Raw genomic sequence first — 21,729 nt, 5'->3', positions numbered from 1 at the left:
CCCACCAATTTCTTATCCACAAGAAAATTGTGATGTGTTTTCAAAAGAGCCTTTTTCGTTACTGGAAAATGGCTCTCTACAATATTTTTGGAGAGACAGAAAAAAGATATAGTTGCAATTGCTTCCGATGGCAGCTTGATGGCTTAAGTATCATTTAAAAGCAAAGACTACCTGGTATATTAGTCTACAAAATAAACGTTGAATAAGCTGCGAATCATGTAAGAATGGAATCAATAAAAATATAGCATATGGCTTTCGTATAGATTGTGTTGGCAACAGCACTGATCAGTTAATATTTGCTCTTATATTGATTACCGTCAATTCCTATCCGAAAGAAAATAATTCGTATAGCTATTATGAGGGGCAAAACTTTGGGAATTATATTTTGCAGTTAAATGTTAAATTATTCACAGGAACCTCTATAATCAAGATTAAGATTAGCAACAAACAGCATCAACAAGATGCAAACAGTTTATCCTATAGACGGGCAAAATGTTAGAAAGTCATGCACAGTCATGTATGTGAAGAAGGTTTTAACATTTCTAAAGTCCTTGGTCATTGCAGAACCTAGTTATTCCAGAATCTCGTTAATTACAAAAATAAAATAGTCATACATATTCCTTTGAGCCTACTGCAGTATGTCAGCCTTAAACATTTTATAGTTTGGTAATGCAAAGTAGGCGACACAAATTATTTACTAAAGAGTGAAAAATAATGCATCAGTTAACTCTCTAAGATACTTCAGTTCTAAAATTAAATAATACAGTGTAAGTCGACAATTTTTCGTGTCTACTACCTCATTGAATTTTGAATGTTAATTGTGTGCATAACAAATGTGTGAACCGTTTTCAAGTTTGTTTTTGTAACACATTTTAAATGTTATATTTTCTTAATCAGGCGGTATAGGGCTGTTAATTTTCACAGGTTTTTGTTCTTGCATACTAAAGTTTGGTGTATTGTAAATAGCATATCAGTCTCCTACCCTGTAAGTAGTATAGACCATCAAGCCTGTCCAGTCTACATATCCATTGATAATTCTCTTTTCTATATTTTGTAATAAATTTAAATTCATTTAAATTCTTCAAATCCGCAGATGACGGTTCAAAAAGCAGTTTACCTTAACATTAATGGCAACAACAGGTTCGTCGGATTGGTGCCAAGTATTTCAAGGAATATATACATATTGTTTGGGCCGCAAACAAGTAAGATACATACATACATGCATGCATACAAAGATACATACATGCCTCCCTGCCTGCCTGCCTGCCTGCCTACCTACCTACCTACCTACCTACATACATACATACATACGGACATACATACATACATACGAACGTACTACATACTACGTACTTATGTATGTATGTATGTATGTATGTATGAATGTATGTATGTGTGTGTGTGTATGTATGTATGTATCTATGTATCTATGTATGCATCTATGTATGTATGTAATACATTATTGGGTTCAACATAAATTTCGTAGGTACATGCCTCAAAAACTGGTTTGATGTCAACATATTTTCTACTGAAATATCATTTTTATTGAAACAGTCAATTTCTCATATTCAAACATTACCTATGTTTAGTTTGTATGAAAGGGTTTATTTGCTCTTCATCTCAGCTGACATTTGAACTAAGAGGGAGAGGTGTGTAACTAGTACCTCTCAAGAGTTGTATGTCGAAGTCATATGTTTAGTATCTCTTTCATTCGCATCAATGGTATGAAAACACAAAAAGCAATGTCATGTTCGTTGACTGACATACACATCTAGGAAATGTTTGTAAAGACTAATAATACAGCTGTAAGTCACAAAACGCTTTGTAGACTTGACATTAAATGGCAAAATCTGTAATATATTCAACGTCTGAGAAATATATCAGGTGATGATCCTTACATTAGAAAAATTCAGGCCTGAACTAATTTGAAAATGCATCATTTGTGTCGTTTTGTTGTTTAGGTTTTCGTGTATTGGATTTTCACTGATCTATTTGTTTATTTTAAGATTCTTCTGCGTATGTGGAGATGGTTGATGTTCGTATATACAACCATTCCCTGACTAACAGGTTAGTCTTTGTTGTCATTTTGGAAATAATGCTTATATCATATATGTGTTGGGCTTTTTAAAATCTGATTCATGTTTCGTTCTCTCGAGTAATTTTAATGATAGCCACAATGGCAAAATACATTGTGGCAAAGGGCGAATAAAACGATTTTGAATTAACTCCAAAATGTTTGATAAATTGAATCACTTTATTTGTAAACTTTTTTGTACTATTTTATCGGCAGCTTTTGCTTGATACAAAAGTTAGAAGGAATACAACGGTACATTAATGTAATTAGAATGATTTTAATGTTCCTGATCTCATTCACGTTATTTGTTTGTCTTGCACGAGCACAGTCAATTCGACTATTTACAATTGAAAATGAAACTACTCTTGAAGTGAAATATATTGTTATGTCGTTGGTGATCACGCACCACAGACTGCGCACTTTTTTAATTTACAGCTTGTATATATCAAACTTCATACACGTTAGCCATGACTAATTGTAAAATACAAAGTATGTAGTATTTTTTCAGAGAAATCAAGAAACTTTACAATGGAACCTTAGCGCCAACTCTAGCCCTTCAAGATAATTGCTTGTGTCCAAGAGACTCTCCAACAGTGCTTCCTGGTTCGCTAAACTATGGCATATTCTGCCTGGATTACACAAATAAATCTGTGTATCGACTTAATAACGAAACTTATCATCCTGTTCAATATGCTGCTGATGGTGACGAAAACACGTACTGGAAATCAGCGACAACACAATCAGCAACTATTACGCTTTATTTGAAAAACGTATTTCAGGTGAGAGTTGACATACAGGACACTCTTCTTAAAGTATAATATTATCGCTATCATTGCCCTGTTAATTTTCAAGAATAATGATGAGAAATGACCTATACACATATGCATTATGTTGTTTTATGAGAAGTTATGGAAATTTGGATATTATTTGTTCATACCATAAAACAGACTCACGAACTCACATGTGCTTTTCTTGAAGATGTTATTGCTGAAAAAATGAAGAAATATTATTTAATATGCATTTCTGAATCAACAAGTCAGAATGTATATGTGGAGTAACTATAACTTAAGAAAAGTTTAGACTCGTATAGTAAAGTCCCAAACCTTTGTAATATCATTCAGCTTAATATGCCTGAAATACAAACATTATATGCGAGGATTTAATAATGTTATTGATAAATTTAAGTGATTCTTCAAAGCTAAGAATCGTAACATAGTCTTAAAGCAATGAAAAGAAGAAGAAGAAAAAAATAGAATAATCGCCGTTAGAATAGAGGTTGATTGTACTCATTTTGGAATATTTACATTTCACTGTGCCGAAGGGACTGAAATACAGCCTTTAATTCACAGATCAAACTTATGTTTGCTTAACATTGGCTTCAAAGGGGAACAAATAATTTCGCTTAAACAATAGAACACAGCAAATGCACATTTAACTCAGAAGATAATTCCTTCCAGACGAGAGAGACCGTTAGAATATGGTTAAATAATGTAAATTGCAACATATTATGAAGTCTTTTTTCTCTGTAGGTTTGTTCATAGTATATGCATCCGCGTTTTTACTTTATTAAATAGTTCCCCATGATTTTCTACCCTCTAGTTTTATAGGATAGCGTCACTAAAATCGATTTTAGGATGGCGTCACTAAAATCAATTTTGCAGTGCTCAAGTAATATCTAGTAACATCTAATATGTATACAGAGTTTAAATAATATTTTTCTCTCCTTCTTATTATTCAATCTATAAAGTAAAACTTAAAATCAGTAAATTTGAAACGAATTTATATAATTTAAAAATTCGCACAAAGTTTATCATATTTAAAAAACAAATTTTGTTAGGTATATTGAATTTGCATTGTTTGTTATTTGTACTTTTTTAATTTTTTATTTCATGATGCTATTTTAATGTAATACTTTTGTTAGACTTAACATTGACCAAAATCAACCCTATTTCCTACATGACATGAATGATCGATTTTTGTTTTTGTATTTTATTCTGTAAACAACTAACACACATCTAAAACATTCTCTATGTGTATAGGTCATTATCAAGATCATTATTAATAGAAGTAAATATTATTATTTGCGCCTGGGTCTAGGTTACTGGTATACCTCTACAATTTAGCTGGTGTATCCGACATTGTCCAGGTTATATAGCATAACTTTAATAACGGACAGCTAATTACAGGTAAGATATTTTTGCAGACGTTAAGAACATTCTGGAGGGTGGTTTTCCATTCGATAATTTTTGTTTGAAAATATGAATTGTGACTTGGGGTCATGTAAAAGACTATATAATCTTGTTACTGTAACAAATATTCATTCGTGCGTAATATTTAGCGGAATCAATTTGTATTACTGTATTGTTGTCTTGAAGTTCTTTAGGGTTGGAAATTATTTCTTCAAATTATTCAAGTGATTTTTCTATAGAAATACAAAAGGGCTTTGGTTACATTCTTGGAAAAAAGACTTGGATTAATAGTGAAGTCAAACCTGAAATTATATTACCGTGTGTTAACAAAAGTCTGTTGACACATCTCCATGATTCAGGTCATCACATGCGCATCAACGCTTCAGCATTGGACTTAAATTGGATTTATATTTAAGTTTTTTCAGAACATTAAATTATTAGGACTCGTGCCTCTAATACTAGGCTCATTTTGGGATTTAATTCGCAATATATTATTGGATCAGTAAGACGTATCATTAGATCTTGAATCACTTTTATAGGCCAAAAGTTAAAATTGATGTTTGTAAATAGTGAAGAGCTTGTCATGCTTGTAAAATGGTCAAAAAACCCAGTCAGAAAATAAATAAGGTTCATCTGCAACCGATTCCTGCATTTGACGAACCATTTAGCAGAATCATGGAAGATTTTGTAGGTCTTCTACCTAAGACTAAATCAAGCAACCAATAGTTGTTGTCCTTAATGTATGAGTCTTCAATATTCCTATATTTAAATCTTTTGAGGAATATTAAAACTAAAACAATAGTAAAATCTTAGATAAATGTTTTTGCACAATTTGGCCTTCCAGAATCTACCAAATCTGATCAAGGATCAAATTGTATGTATTAAGTTTTTTTTCTTCATTTTCACTTTATATTCAAGAAAAATCAGTTATTTGTTGAATTATACAAAGCGTGTTGTTTTTCAGTCGTGTTACGGATTTTAAGAGCACAGACTCGCAACAATCAGAAAAGTCCATGTAAATCGCATAACTATTTAAGCTTATATATTTTCTTTGAAACTCACTATAACCTTATATGTTGTTTGTTTCAGCTATCGTCTATAGAGATAAACTTTTTGTTCGACACAAATCCGTCTGAACTGGTGCTTACTTTGACATATTATGGTAAACTCTCCATGCGTAAAATATGTGGATGTAATTCCTCCCTGCCGTGTAAACGTCTTGGGTAAGAATAAATGCATATTTGGCTCTATTATATCTAATCAGATTACTCGAAGAATGTGTACAAATGTATCATCCATAATACGGCATTATACCGTACTGTAGTCTACTGTACTATACCGTACCATACTATACTGTATTACATACCCATTTGATCTTACATGACTGATCTGGCGTTCGATACATATGTTCCAATATGTAATTCTGTATCGCACTCTTCAAATTTCCGTATCGCACACCCAGCATGAGATTACTTTTGCAAGGTAAAATGTTAAATAATAGGCCACTTCCATTATTTTCGATACAGGATGATCAAGTTTCGCTGTGACTATTCATCTATTCAGTCTTCTTTGTCCATAATCTGTTTTGATACAAATTTCATTTCAAAATATATCGTAAGCTTACTCAGTTGAACTTTTTGTATGCTTTTCTAACTTTTCCTCTACTCCTTTTTAAACTCTAGTTGTTGAATCTTTATTTCTTGTTTTATTCATCTGGTACATTAATAGGTTTTAGCATCGCTTGAATAGTTAACTTATACGTGTCTCTAGATGTATGATGATAGCAATGACATTGTTTAGAGATTGATAACTATTTGTCTAGGCAAACGAAACATGTCTCTAAATGTTAAAAATACACAGTTAATCGCATTTTACATCACTGAAAAAAACAAAACAAATATAAATCCTACTTAATTAGACTTTTGTCTATAAATAGACAATTAGACAGAAATGCGTGTAACAGTCAATAACCAGAAGAAACTGTATCATCAATGCGCCAAATGGACAAATCGTGGGGAACGGTGTAACTAATAAATACAAGATATGATAGCGGATACTGTTTTTATTTTCTCTCCCATGGGTCAGAACATCGTGTAATATGCTAAACATTAAAAATCCTAAAGTGCGATGAGCTTAAGGACAAGCGGTACGAATGGTGTAGAAAATTGGGAATCAGTTTCTGGAAATGGGTGTAATTAAAAGTATAAATGGGTTTGGCTGTCCAGGATTGGTTGATAATGAAAGATATATATTAGTAATAAAGAATCTTTTTAGAGATTATCCTTGATGTAAATGAAAACAAAGAGTCTTTGCTTTATTGATGGAGTTTCGGTCCTTAAACAGTATCTATTTGGAACACTCATTATTGAAATTAACACCTAACTCTTTTTTAGCAAATTCGAAAGCACATGTTTGAAACACACGTAAGCCCAGAAAATGCCGCGACCCATGTCCTTTTCTCTACACAGAAGCTGCCATACACGATGCATCTATACTGATAAATAAAAATTTGATCATGAGCATTCAGAAATTTTAAGTAACTGAATTTTTAATACCATATAGTTTGTGTAGGTTTAGAATGGGAACTGACTTAATACTGTGAGACCTATAATTCCAAATGAATTCCATAAAACGAATGATTGCTGAAAGTGGTGCAAGCAAAGTGCAAGAAAGAAATGCTGCATAGGTTAAATAAAATAAGGCTGTTGTAGGAGGAAACTTTACAATGTGGAGGTATGGACATTTCTTTACGGGCTTATAGTGTGTTCACTCTTAAGCTAAAATATATTTAACATATCGGTGTCTGAATTCTTGGGAAATATATTGACAGTTTCTTTGTACTGATTGTAAAATAATCTCAGCGATCATTAAATTCTGGTAAGAAAACATAGAAACATATCAAGGTTTTGACAGAAACATATCTGAAAGTTTATTTTTAATTAAGTGGAAGTGATAATGGGTATACTTGTTACCTGAGGTTGAAAAGACAGAGTAGCTAAGACATGTTCTTGTCAAATGAGCAACATGGAAAATAAAACAGAAAACCTAAAAGGGGAGAAAATAAAACAAGAGACTGAAGACAGTACAGACGGAAAGGGGTTAAAACATATCAATCACTCAAGGAAACAAAGAACTTACACAAATTCACAGGCGTAACGATCAGTATCTCTTTATCTTTATTTCAATCACACACAAAGGCAGTCATCACTATTAAACTCTATATTTATTAAACAAATTCTCTCTCTCTCATGATTATTAGTAGTAAATTTAAATTAGAGAGGAACCAATTTATTTTTATTTCTCAACAAGTTTACATTCATCATCAACGAGCTTAAGATCGTTAGGCTGTTCAATGCACTATACAATACGTTCATCACTCTAAATTAAACATCTGAAATGATTTATTGCTGTAAATTTTAAATTATTCAAAAATACAACATACTTTTGTAATATTAAAAGATGCGTTTAAATTTGGTGAAAATGACCAATTTTTGCTATGAGGAAAACGTAAGAGTGTCGTAGGTATAGAAGTGCAGTTTATGAGCATTTCTCGGTATCTAGTCCGAACAACCATACATTGGACATACTATTTAACAATAATTTCTCAAATAATGATTGTGTTAAAAGTGACATTAAACATAATAGAAAGAGAGTACTTTACCACTGAAATTTTCTATTTAAATCTTTAAAAATCCAGACAAAGTAAGAACACAAATTAAATCATGTTTAGATTATAGTCATTACCACATGTTTAATTCCCAAGAGACATTCAACAATGTCACTCATATGAAATACCAAACATAGCTAAATATCCATTTTAGTTCAAATATATGTCTGCTGAACTATTTTTTTTAAGGAGCAAGTTTAAGTGGTGGGATTTAAACATGTTCCATTAACATTAGCGAGGAATCGAATTTGTTTACTAAATCTGAAGATAACATTGACAAACATTTGCAGCATAAAGGTTGATGCGTCATAAAGAAGAACAAGTTTATTTGATTGTCGGGGTAGGTTGCCATTAATTGTTTAAGGTGGCAATGGCACATAAAAACTATTATTTACAGTGTCTGCCCAAAAAGGTCGAGAACCACTGGTTAGAGTGATAACGAGATCGCTGGGGCACAATGAGAAATTTAAGTTTACTTTTTAAATTCTTGCGACTGTTGAAACAGAAAATAAAGTGAAGAAAACAGATTAATACTACAATATTGTTTAAAATGTTCTGATTAAAATATATCCTAATGAATATCAAAAATCTAGTCTCGGTATTAGAAAGTGTTTGATTTCTTAATTTTATGCTTAAATTATCCCTTTTCGTTCAATGCATCAAACATGTTTTGTATCAATTGAAAACATAAAAATAAAGACTACGTACTGTAGATGAATGAGCTTTCTGCTTTCGCTTAAGTGGAATTAATTACTGTTAATCTGTAAATATTGCTCTAACATTTGATTGGAAGTATAGTGTCCCTTCAGGAAATAGATTGTAAGAGAAAAGCCAAAAGGTCAGTTACTGGTCCGGGACTTATTTTACATTTGAGAAGTAAGGAAAAAAATCACTTGCCTGTGACTGCATATTAAATTAAGTCAAATGTCCCATACACATATTTAAATATTCAATGCCAAATAGTAAAAACATATATATAATGCAGAGTGACCGATGAATCAGCTGTACAGTATATATATATATATATATATATATATATATATATATATATATATATATATATATATATATATATATATATATATATATATATGCTTAACCCGAGCTACCTACACTTTCTGAATGTGGATAATGCTAGATAAAAGTGAACAACTAAGCCAAGGTCGAATTCAGCGCTTGAATACTCATTATGTTCTTAATTCCTTCAAATAATCATTATCTGTTTATTTTTCTTTCTCACAATCTAGCAATGATCATTACGAGTCTATGTTTAGGATTAGACCTTTATATTTCTTTAATTTCCACAAGCTCGCTATTTAATAACCAATTACAACTTTCCTGCACTATACCCGCAACGTTATCAAATTCTTTGTAATACGTCACTTCCGCATGCTCATTTTTAAAGTTTGAGAGAGTCATACGTTTAAACATTCATATTTGGTTACGACTCAGTGAAAATGGATTCAAATGATGGATGTGAGTTTCTTATCTACGGATGGTTAACAGTGAGTTTACAGAGAAGTCCTCCACAATTGACCTTTACGTCGAAACATGTATTTTGTTATCATTCACTTCATTTATTTTATTATAAACACCATACTTCTGAAGTAAGCATAACATGCAAGTTTCGATTATACTGCCCTCGTGCGCGATATAAACTAATATCGAGTCAATGTAGTTTGATAATTCTTTATTAATGATTTTTTGCAAACCTCATAAAGGTAGTGTCATTTGGCAGAACTAAATTGCATTTTTGGTTCATACAAATGTAAAACACAAGCTATTGAAAAAATCCCTACCAATCAGATCACTGGAAATCATAATGTAAAGAAGAAAAATTATATTATTCCTTAGTGTCTTTCGTTCATTGCTTGTTGTGAAATAACAAAATTCTTATATATGCGGTATGTATTCATGATCAGTGTAGCTTTCATTGATTTTCTTTCAGGGGAACGTTCACGTACGACCTAACGAATGGAACTGACCTGACAAACAGGACAAGCTACAGCACTCTTTTGGCTGATACGGTTAACATACAACTGAACGGAAACTGCAGCAACAAGACATCATTCTACGCTATTAGTGAAATAAATATCGCAGGAAGGTCAGATGCAACATGAACGCTTTACCAAATGTATTATAATAATAGCAATAATATTCCTAAGTACACGTTTATATGCACTGTACTTTATCAGACAAATATAATTAACATATCTTTAAAATCGGCACATTCCATAAAGTGTGTATGTTTTCTTTAAAAAGTACTTTGCAATGAAAATGTATGAAAAGCTGTCTAAGAAGTCTTCTGAAACTAAGACTTTGAGGTTAACTAAAACTCAGCAAATGACGTTGTGAGTCCACTTATATGTGTATTTACGGTGACACTATAAGTAACATGATCATGTCCTAGAATATTCTTTTAGAGCATGACACGTGAGACTTTAGTGTCATAAACTGCTTGCAGCGGGGCGCTCTTTAAACTGAAATCACTTGAAGAAACTTACGCCATCATAATATCGAGTCACATGAACTGACACTAATATGACCTCTTATTGAGGAAATAATGTTTATTTCAAAATGATAGGAAAGGACGTTGCTGACAGTCTTATTTTGCAAGATTAATTTATATTTGGAGCTCTTGATGTTCATTAAGTTGAAAAGATAAGAACATCTTTGTCTTTTATTATCAATTATTTAGGAACAATACTTTATTGTTTTTATTAAAGAATAGTAAAGAACAAATGGGGCGTTATTTGCTGTGATTCGGCAACTGTCGGTTTATACCACGATAAACTCTGAAGAAAATATCATTAAACCCTAAAATGAATGCATTATCAATTTTGCCATTTTTGCGATCACAAAGTTACGAATCGAAAATGCGATCGTGCAACCAGAGGTATCGTATCCTGGTATATTCGTTATTCAGCTGTCATTGTTCCTGGAATCCAGATAATTGCAGAAAAAAGCATTTGCTATCATAATACTGGGACACAAGAAGGAAATCGATATTAATTGGTCTCGGCTTTAAGATGACGTAGTAGTTTCAAAATAACATAAAAGAAAGCTACTTTAGGTTATAGGCATGATTGTTAAAAGATACATGGACATATGGATATATGGAAGTTCGTTCATTTAAAAATATTAAACACTGTTTGTTTCTGTAAGTCAAGTATCAAGAACAAGACTTTAGTGTTCTTCTTTACCATGCTTATATTTTTTAATGTGCCGTATTATTGAATGCATCCAAATATCCTCCAGAGGTTATTGTGTAGTACATCGTTCGCAGTATTGGAAATTTAGGATTATTTTGCGATCATAAAGTTCTGAATTGAGGCTGCCATCAAAGAACCAGAGATATGATATATTTCTTTATTCGTTTCCAGCTGTCATTGTTCAGGTAATTCTGGGACTTGCACAGTGTTGAATACCACTGATAGGAAGTACAGTTGCGTCTGTAAAAATGCGTCCCATACAGTTGGAAGCAACTGTGAAACCTGTAGCAACGAATTTTCGAGAAACAGTACTTTTGATTTAAGCTGTCAGAATCCGTGCATTTGTAATATAACTGGGAGTTCCAACAAGTCTTGCAATGAGGTAAACAAATCAACAAGTTTATCATAAAATACAATTTTTTACTCAAGAAAGTTCTTAACTGATACGATACTGGTGCCAGTTCTGACCTTATATGTGTATGTACGTAACCTTTAGTAATTATTGATTAAAAAATGGTTAATATTTATTAAATATCAGTTACATAAAAGACAGTCATACATTATACTTCGAGAAATAACAGGAAATGTTTGTGAAAATGTAGTCATATAATGTATTTAGTGTGTCACTTTTGCTTGGAGGTATTTCCAAATTCAAATGCTATTTATTTCCTGGCCCCATATAAAGTGGGGAAAAAATATTTTTCGTATGTAACAAAATTTCCTCCTGAATCACCTATAGGTCTGAATCTTGAATGAAAAAAATCTTTTAAAAATTTAAAATTCATCGTTCTTTGGTATAATAATATTTCATTTGGGTATACGCTCGAGTTAAGGAACCTATTGTATATGGGGCTACGCAAAATGAATCACAGTTACACATATAAATATCATATTCATTTATATGACAAACATATATTAAACTGTTTCTGACTAAATCAAATGTGCAGAATAGTCGCATATTCTCTGAAGAATATAAATAAAACGTCGTATGAGACTTATAGAACTTGAGAATGTACGGGACAATGCAATGCAATACTCTAAGTTTTTATATAGATATAAGCAATAACTTCTTTGGCACCTTGAGAGCATTGTTCTTGCTCAGATCTAATTCCTGTAAATAACTGCATGACCTTCTGTTCTTAATACATTCAACAATTCAATCACGGGGTCATTTTTAAAAAATTTAAACACTCAACTCTGGTATTAAGGAAGACATAAGGATGTCTACATATTAACTACACATTATACATCTGCACATCAAGGTTCTACACTGAAAGATGTAATGAAGGATACCTCGATCTGTCACAAGCTAAATATGTTATTGTTTACAAACTTTCCTCCCCTGTTATCGTTATCTTGATCAAAGGAAAAATGAGAATTCTACAAGTGTGTAGTAATATTCAGGATCATTGTCTACTGATGCCAAAGAGTAAAATTTTCACAACAGTTACACCGACACGAATTATCTAGGTAAATCGTGCAGGACCATAATTTCAGGAAAGCGCACCCCACACGGTTCATATGCCTCCTCTTTTACGCCGCCAAGTTTATTTTAATTCTTTTACGACGCCCAGTTCGGTTTAATTCTGACACGAATCTCTTGTCATACAATGGTCGTCTGCTCACTCAACAAAACAAAGTGATGTTTTTACAACGATCCTTTTTATAATGTTGAATGAATTATTGTCAACGTAAAACACATCATTAGAAAGAATTAGAAAGAAATACGAGATTTAATGCTTGACCTTGATTTTAATCGTAGATCAATAAATGCAGATGTGAAGCGTTTGAGAATGTTTCATTGCCAAATACAGTTTCTTGTATTTATAAAGCAGACAAAACGTGAAAATCTTTTATGATACTTCTATCCTGCACCTTTGGTAAATGATACACAGAACGGATATTGCTCAATCAACAATTTTTATGTTAACTTAAAAACTGAGGATTTCCTTAGCCATTTCATTGTTTGAACTCAGATAGAATAATTAGCTTACCAGTGTAATACGAATTTGTTTTTCAGATTGACGGCCAGTGCTATTGTAAATCGAATGTTACAGGTGTATCATGTGATCGATGTAAGCTTAATTCGTATAACTTCTCCAGCAATGGTTGTAGAGAATGCCAGTGCAATCCGGATGGAATAATCGAATGCAACTCTACAGGACAATGTGTTTGCAAATCAAACGTGGAAACAATATCGGGAAAGTGCGAATCTTGCATACCAAAATACTATGGATTTCACAATACATCTGGATGCATTGAATGCGGATGCAATGAAATTGGAGCTCAAAACCTTCTGTGTGATGACACTTCTGGACAGTGTGATTGTAAACCATTTTTGACGGGTAAATATTTATTGTTCTTATGGTTTTTTATTATAGCTGTTTTCATTGTAATATTTTCTTTTATTATACTCGTTTCTGTGAGTAAATTGTCACTACGTTATATGGTTATTCACTGAACCCAAATATCAAAATATATCTTGTTGTAAATAGATCTTATTCATAAAAATATGTTAGAAAAATGTGTTTAGAAGCATTTACATATTGAAATGCCGGGTTGAAAGAAAGACGGGAGAAGAGCTATTTAGTCAGCAAATACCATTATGCAAGGAAATGAATGAATAATATGATAAATGTATTTTTATGTATGTATGTATGTATGTGTGTGAGTGCGTGCGTGCGTGCGTGCGCGTTGTTTGTGTGTATGTATGTATCTATGTATGTATGCATGTATGTATGTATGTGTTAAGTCCATGGTTTTGAGCTTAAGTAAAAAAACAATGTAAACTCCAACAAGCAATTCAAGTTTCCAATATATAAACTGATTAAATAAAAAATAAAATCAAACAAAGTAAAATAATTAAAAATACTTAAGATGTGTCCTAGACTATAATTTTAATAATAATGTATTATCAATTTCTGACTAATGCAGAAACTGCTCTAAGATAAATAGTGCAAAGCTATTAGAGTTCGTATGTGTTACCATGATAACACAATTGAATTCGAAAGAATTATTAATACAGATGGTATTACTTCAATGTAATCTCGTGAACGAAGAATATCAAAAGTGACCCGATGAAATTAGACATTGAAGTCCGTGAATGTAATCTCTTAATCCTCAAAAGCTCTGGCTGTTTAAATAAAAGACTATTCACTCCACTAGATCCAACAATATGGAAATCACAAATTTCGCTCTGATTAGTACTAATGCTTTGTATAACTGAAACAATAAATTTGGTGTCTGTGTCTTCATTATAAAGTATCCTTTTGATTTTGAAATAAACAAATCAAATTCACTAAAATTTCTGAACATACAAATCTTGTTATTTCAACAGAACTCAAAGTCTTAAACAAAAACAATCCTGTTCTGACCTTGAAATCTCCTTAAACCAATACCATGTTAGGACATGCGTGATAGCTTTCTACAAGGGTACTATGAATCGCCCGCTTGATTACGTAACCAGCATGCAATACACGCGTGCTAATCATAACCTGCGTAATGGTTGATTTCAAGTTAGATCAACCTTGTCATGAATGAAATAATTACAACCGATTATACATGTACTTTCACAATATAACTAACCATTGAGTTAAATATATCTTCATAGACTCAAACGACTCAAATAAAAATAATATTACAAATTCAAAAGATAGTGCATAATTCCTTGTATGTATGTATGTATGTATGTATGTATGTATGCATGCGTATGTATGTATGTATGTACGTACGTATGTATGTATGTATGTATGTATGTATGTTTTGAAAGACGAATTGATAATCAAAGAAATGAAAATAGATGATTATTTGGATGGGCATGGGCTATATAAGCATGGATTTGAAAATAAAATAATTTTTATGAAATATATAAATAATGACTATTTAACTTTGTCACTTTCGCTTTCCTTGGCGTAATTGTCACTTTTCAAATAAGTTTGCTGTTTATTCGCAACAAAGGGTCAATTGATTTAAACTGTTCCTGAAATATATCGGAGTTTTTAACCTTAACTAGACAAGAAAACACAGATACACCTTTACCAACTTTGAATGAGGGAATTAGATTAGGTTTCTAGGCCCGTCGCAAAGCGGAAGTATTATATGTTTTTTTTTCTTGTTCATCGGCACGCGTATAAGCAGTTATTCACTAGCATCAGTTTCAAACCTGGAGGCTGGTTTATACTTGTTTTAAAAAGAAAGCTATCAATTTCGGGAATTTTATTTTTTAAAGGTCAATGTCATTTTGACTGAAAGAAGAACAGTGTTTTAGCATAATGCGTCGATTATTTCCATTGTGTGCAGTTACTAAAGGTTGAGGATGGCTCTCGATTACGTTAAGGTTAAAAGGTCAAGGTCACTGTAATTTAAAGAATAATAATCATGTCCGCACATATCATCGAGGTTTGCATAATATATGAATACCATACGTTGTAACGGCTTGAAGATTGGTGCTTGGAATAATCCCCTTTATTTCAGAGTGTATATGACCATGCGAAGGTCAGTGCGGTTCAATGAAGGACATGTATTTCCGCACACTAGCGTTAGTTCTACTTTACGACCACTGACCAAACTTTGTGAATTGTTACACGTGTGTATATAATTTAAGATCAGTGTGATTGAATGAAGAAAAGTAGTTTTAGCAAATTAATTTTAGTTATCTACGTCGAAGTCTATTAAGGACAGACAAGGAGTATAATTTCACGATAATCTTGGTTGAAAATGAAAGCGAGCACAAATATGAATGTTATTTGCTCTCATTTCAGGTCGAACTTGCGATAAATGCAAGGAGCAATACTGGAACTTTGATAAACTCAATGCAAATATATGTAAGGCCTGTGAATGTAATATCGTGATTGGATCAATTAATAATGTATGTGACAAAATCTCTGGCCAATGTCCATGCCATAATGATACGGTAACAAACAGACAATGTGTAAGTAGCAAATGAATATCTCTTTTCTTCTACTTTGCATTTTTTATGTGGTGCGATTCTTCTATGACTGAACTTGTGGTGGGACGCTTAGAGTTTATATAATAAACTTAGGGTTTATATTATGAACATACATAAATAGTGTTGTTTCATATATATATATATATATATATATATATATATATATATATATATATATATATATAAGTGAATTCAAAGGTACTACTCTCTTGCTTGCATTAAATTTTATAAGGCATAAACTTTTGACGTGGAATGTAGATACAGCCAGTGCAATTATTCGATAACGATAGGAAGATTAGAAAGATTCCTGACTGATCACGAATGTAAATATATACAATGCTGTAAAGAAGGAAAGATTTGCTAAATCTTCCACAGATTTAAACCAGCTAAGTTTTGTTGCCAACTGCGCTTACAGAAACATACATCTTCTACTGATTAAAAGAAATGAAAGATAAATGTTCTGTTTATATTGATATTTCCTTCCAATCAAAAGTAAAATCAAATTATAATTGATAATGAAAGATACCTGCTCTGTTTATATTGATATTTTCTTCCAATCAAAAGTTCAATCAAATTACAATTGATTTATGTCTTTACAATTTTCAACATGCTCTCATGAGAGAGAGAGAGAGAGAGAGAGAGAGAGAGAGAGAGAGAGAGAATGTAGCATGGCTTGTCCCGAGCATTAGGGAGGGGTAGATTTGTTTTGAGCATAAGGGAACGGTAGGTTTGTGGGTTAGATTCTCTCCATGTGGACTAGAAACAACAGCAATATCCGTACAAATGTATTTTCTCTGAGTCGAATTAATTAGAAAGAATATCGTTATGAATTACAGAAAGCAGTGTTGAGAAAGTATTCTTAAATGTACGGACTTTTTAGACGTTAAAAAGTGGATTTGATAAATTTCTATTTTAATACTTTATCTCCGTAAGCATTTAGTAATGTTGGCGATATTTATATAATTCTTTATCGAAATAACCTTAGCAATAATTCCAAATGTTGTAGTGTGCGTATAAAAAGGGATGTTTGTCAGCCAAATTACAGGTTGAATAAAAAATTAATATTTCTGTATATCCGAGTTTACGAAAGCCAACATTGTTTAAAAAAGACAAAGCTAACACTTGTTGGAATATTACAGTTGTAGGACGACTGGAATATAGCTAACAGAAATTGATATAATGACATAAATGTAGCAATTAACATGAAACAGGATGCTCAGTTATCAATGCGGATACGGAAGGTTACGAGTTCGAGTCACACCAAAGACTTATAAAAAATGGTACTAGCAGCTGCATCGCTTGGCGCTCAGCATTAAGAGGTTAGTGTTATGGCTGGTCGGCCTGGTGTCAGGATAATGTGTTTTGGTGGGACATGATGTTGCAATGCTGGACATCACTCAAAACTGCCACAATGCAGACATCATAGTGATGTCACTTGAAAATTGTTAAGGCTAGGGAAAAAAATCAAAATCACACACACACACACACACACTTATAAACGTACTCTAAGATATTGGTGCAATCCTTGCCTTTCTATACAGGTAATTTAATTTGATAATCATGTCATATTGCACGAAATAATATATATATATATATATATATATATATATATATATATATATATATATATATATATATATATATATATATATATATATTAGGACCCAGAGTTAGCAGTCACCAGCATGACACCAACATTTGGGCCTAAAGCAGGAGGAACAAACGTTACTTTGTCTGGACGACAGCTTGCAAACCAAGAAGAAAATGTCACGATACTTTTGAGTCGTGTACCAGCGAATATCATCACACGGTAGCAATACTTTAAATAATAATATTGTTATGGTATTTAGTCTTGTAGAACAGACTGTTATTATGGGATACGTGTTATTGGTCTGAAAAAATAGCACGTGTTTTCGCACGAGATTCCAAACAATTGCGGTCTGCCTCTATATCTTGGTGGGTAACGCTATCATTATTTGCGATTAATACTTTTATATTTTAACACGAATTATGGTATATTATTAACAGAATAGAAGATACGATTTTCATACGTACATGATGTTATTAGATGTGAACTCAAGAACAATTAAAATTATTCAAAAGCTCCATAAATTTGCTATGATTACTCCACTATCATCGTGTTTACTTTCGGAATGTCAATGTGAAGAAAGAATTTGGATGCGTAAACTATCAGATTAAAAGCAATGATTGTTTCAAGTTGTCATACCATCGTTTGAGCATTTTATGAACGACTGTTAATATACCGTTGGTTGGCTTCACATATCAATGTTATCAGATACTCGGCTTGCAAAAAAAACTAAATAAATAAAGGCAACGTTTACATCTGTTTGCTTTATGTATGAATGTGGAACAATTTCTTCTCTTAGAAACTTAACTACAATAGTATTCGAGACCATGAACTCAAGTATTGGGCCAGCAGATGTAATGATTACCTGGGTCAAGGGGAAACCACCCTACAATGAGTACACATTTCCAAGTCCACTGAAATTCGAATACCGTGCCAATGCAATTATACAAGAGTTGTCATCAAACCTACAATCATTTTCCAGGCAAGTTCAACTAGTCATCACAGGTTGAATTTTTTTATTTTACCCATTTGTCTTTATGCAAGTTTATCCATCTATCTTTCCAACTTTTTTCTTACAAACAAAGTAGTCTTCAACTACTTCCTTAAATTGCCACGGTTGTTTTAGCGATTGGAGTTCTAAGACAACTTCGCCAACAAATAATCGGCTTTCTTGAGAGATTTTTGGAGTTGTTAAATATAAGTTGTAATCCAGTCTTCGTATTATTTTAACGTTCTCTTTTGAAACTATTTCTTTTGCTTTCTTGTCTTAACAAATCTAAATTTTACAATTGAAATTTTACCATTTTCAATTCCTGCTGCTCCCACAACTTGTAGAATTTTATAATTAATTAATCATTTGTGATGTCTTTATGATGCCTAAATTTACGTTTTCAGGTTCTGACATGCAAAATGTAAAATGCAATGTAGTGTTTATAGGTTACTGCATTTGTATGGGAAAATATGATCGAATTTTCGGATGGAATACTGCACGAGCTTGTGAGTGCAGTATATCCTTCCGAGGAAACGAATTCATATTTTCCCATACAAATGCAATAACCTTTTTATTATATGCTCATTTTTTTTTAATTCTACCTAAGGTTTAATTATATAAACAAAATACACTACAAGAAACAACGTAAATGAATGAATGCCGTATTCCAAACTAAATACACAAGCGCAGATTTGACATTACAAAATGACATCATTATTAATGCGTACATAGCTCCGCCCAGATAAATTTGAACTTAGTCGCGCGGTCGACATAACTTTCGAAAGAAAATGGCGTGTCTAGCTAAAATTGAAATTTGCAGTCATAGTGTGAATGAATGCGCATTGCAACGACTTTTCCATTTGATCTGGAGTGAATATATTTTGGCATTTTGTTTCGATTCGACGAAAGTTTGTGATTTGGACTGGATTCATCTGTGCAAATTATACATGAAATACATCGGATTGAAGTGGCGCGGGAGAAGCGTGTTTACGTCTGCAAATGTGTTTCTGTTTCTGTCATTGAATGTTTGAAATCATAACGTGGGAAAAATATGAAGTCTTTCAATTGCAATTTTCAAAAAGACGCTATGGAATTTAATGTGTATTTCATTTTGAGTGCAGTAAGGAGGATGCATTTGCACTTATCATCAAAATTACAGCACACTTTTGAAATGTGTAATCCAGATTGAAAACCTATGACATGGCTCATGTAATTCGGATTTGCAGAATTAAAAAAAAACATTTTGAGGAAATTTAGGATGTAAAACTGTAAGTATATTTTATTTTGCCATTCTTATCACCAGATAAAGAAGACAGCATATGCCTTGTCACTTGTATGTTATTTGTAAGGACATAATATTTATTATAATGTAGCTAGCCTAAATCCGTAACATTGTATCAACGCGGAATGTGCCAAAACAGCTGGTTTTTTTTTTTTTGCAGTCCACGAAACCTGTTTTGGTTCATTCAGAAACAAATTTAAATAACCACAACGTAAAGAGCCTCTTACGCGAGTGTATATGATTTGTTTACAAATCAAAAGTGCTGGTGTCTGCGTCATTGTTTGTTTACAATAGAAAGTAGTTCCTTTATTCACGTGAATGCTATATGTGTATTGTCGCGCTCGTTCAGTATCGGAGAATATTGAACGATTCTGACAAAGTAAAGTTAACGGGGAAAAAAAATGAGCATATCATAAATATTATTTGCTGCACTTGTGTTTTGTCGGAAACAATCTGACGTTATGGCACCGATAAAATCTGTACGTTTCAAGGAAAGATACTTTTTTAAACCTCTCTTCTAGCATTTAAACTTTGTGCTATTGTTGAGTCAGATCCTAATCTTGTGGCAATCAAAGCAAAGACTATAATGTATCGGAATTTTTTGCAGTAAATGTCGATTCCTTAAACTTGTGTGACAGAGCATGAAGTTACAACCTTCCTCTATTTTTCATCGCTGTGTAATTATACTAGCAAGAAAACGTCCATATAATATCAATGTTTATTATTTTCTAGATCTAAATCCTGGTTATTTAATCATTGTGAAACGGTTTTAAATAACCAGAATACGACTGGAAAGGCTGATTGATATTGCAAAAGTTCAAAGCCACATAATTTGTTTTGATCAAATATTTCCAGAAGCAGAGCAAATATATTGTCATTGTATTTATTTAGTATCGAGAACAAATGCAGCAGCATGTCTCGATTCAACGATCGTTTAGTCAGCTGTTAACGGCATGATCGCGCAAAGAGGACAGTGAACTTGATGATGATTTCCAAACATTCGGCTACATTCACCACATTAGTTTGAAGGAATACGCCCAGTTCAATAATAGTCTTACAATTACAAGAAAAATGTTTGGGAACAATCACCCATTTTACTACTATTTCTTTATATGTCATCTATTTGTAAATTTAGTTCACCAAAGATATGAATACTGTAAAATGTAGTCGTCATAAACAAATGGAATACGATACAACTTTTGAACAGAAAATAAAGGTAAAGCAAAAATATTTTCACCAAACTCAGCGAAATGTTAAAAACACATTGATGCTCGTAATAAACAATATATGCAAAGTGGAAATAAAGAACTACTCAAGCAGATGGAAGATGAAACAATAAACAGACCAGCGAGCGGTGTAGTAGGAGCATATATGTGTTGTTGTAAATGATTAAATTGAAACCTGTGAAAGCTAAAAATCTGACGAAATAAAAATGAATACATCTGATTGTATAGGTACGGAAACGCATGCTAATTATGCATATATTTGAAACCCATAATCTTGGTATATGAGTTGTTACTATTTTGTCGATGAACGTTTGCTAGGGTGATCTGTTATTCTTGGTTTTAACTTTGAACATTATTCTCTAGTTTATAGCTTTTATACCACCCACCCACCCCAAAATCAGTGATATGTACGGTTATTTATGTTTAATCTTATATACTGAGATATTAAATATATAACAAATCGATAAATACATTTACATTATTTGTATCAAGAGGTAATCGACTAAGATATATAAATTTTAAACGTGCCCCAACCCTATATATAACATTAAT

General features: G+C 32.3%; 1 protein-coding gene across 1 annotated transcript in view; it reads left to right on the top strand.

Moving 5' to 3' along the window:
- The first annotated feature begins 1,098 nt into the window (after positions 1–1,098).
- Positions 1,099–21,729, top strand: part of LOC149795260 (hepatocyte growth factor receptor-like) — a 46,098-nt gene continuing 25,467 nt past the window's right edge. Inside the window, exons 1-10 of the mRNA XM_089964991.1 lie at positions 1,099–1,202; positions 2,007–2,067; positions 2,583–2,853; positions 5,353–5,486; positions 9,879–10,034; positions 11,314–11,524; positions 13,163–13,487; positions 15,903–16,072; positions 17,752–17,900; positions 18,478–18,660. Coding sequence (XP_089821117.1) covers positions 2,027–2,067; positions 2,583–2,853; positions 5,353–5,486; positions 9,879–10,034; positions 11,314–11,524; positions 13,163–13,487; positions 15,903–16,072; positions 17,752–17,900; positions 18,478–18,660 — 1,640 coding nt within the window. The 5' untranslated portion in view covers positions 1,099–1,202; positions 2,007–2,026. The remainder of the gene's footprint in view (positions 1,203–2,006; positions 2,068–2,582; positions 2,854–5,352; positions 5,487–9,878; positions 10,035–11,313; positions 11,525–13,162; positions 13,488–15,902; positions 16,073–17,751; positions 17,901–18,477; positions 18,661–21,729) is intronic.

This window comes from Sinohyriopsis cumingii, chromosome 7 (assembly GCF_028554795.1).
Source record: "Sinohyriopsis cumingii isolate HCF-2022 chromosome 7, ASM2855479v2, whole genome shotgun sequence".
Lineage (NCBI taxonomy): Eukaryota > Metazoa > Mollusca > Bivalvia > Unionida > Unionidae > Sinohyriopsis > Sinohyriopsis cumingii.
The sequence above is the reverse complement of the archived record's forward strand: the minus strand, read 5'-3'. Positions and strand labels throughout refer to the sequence as shown.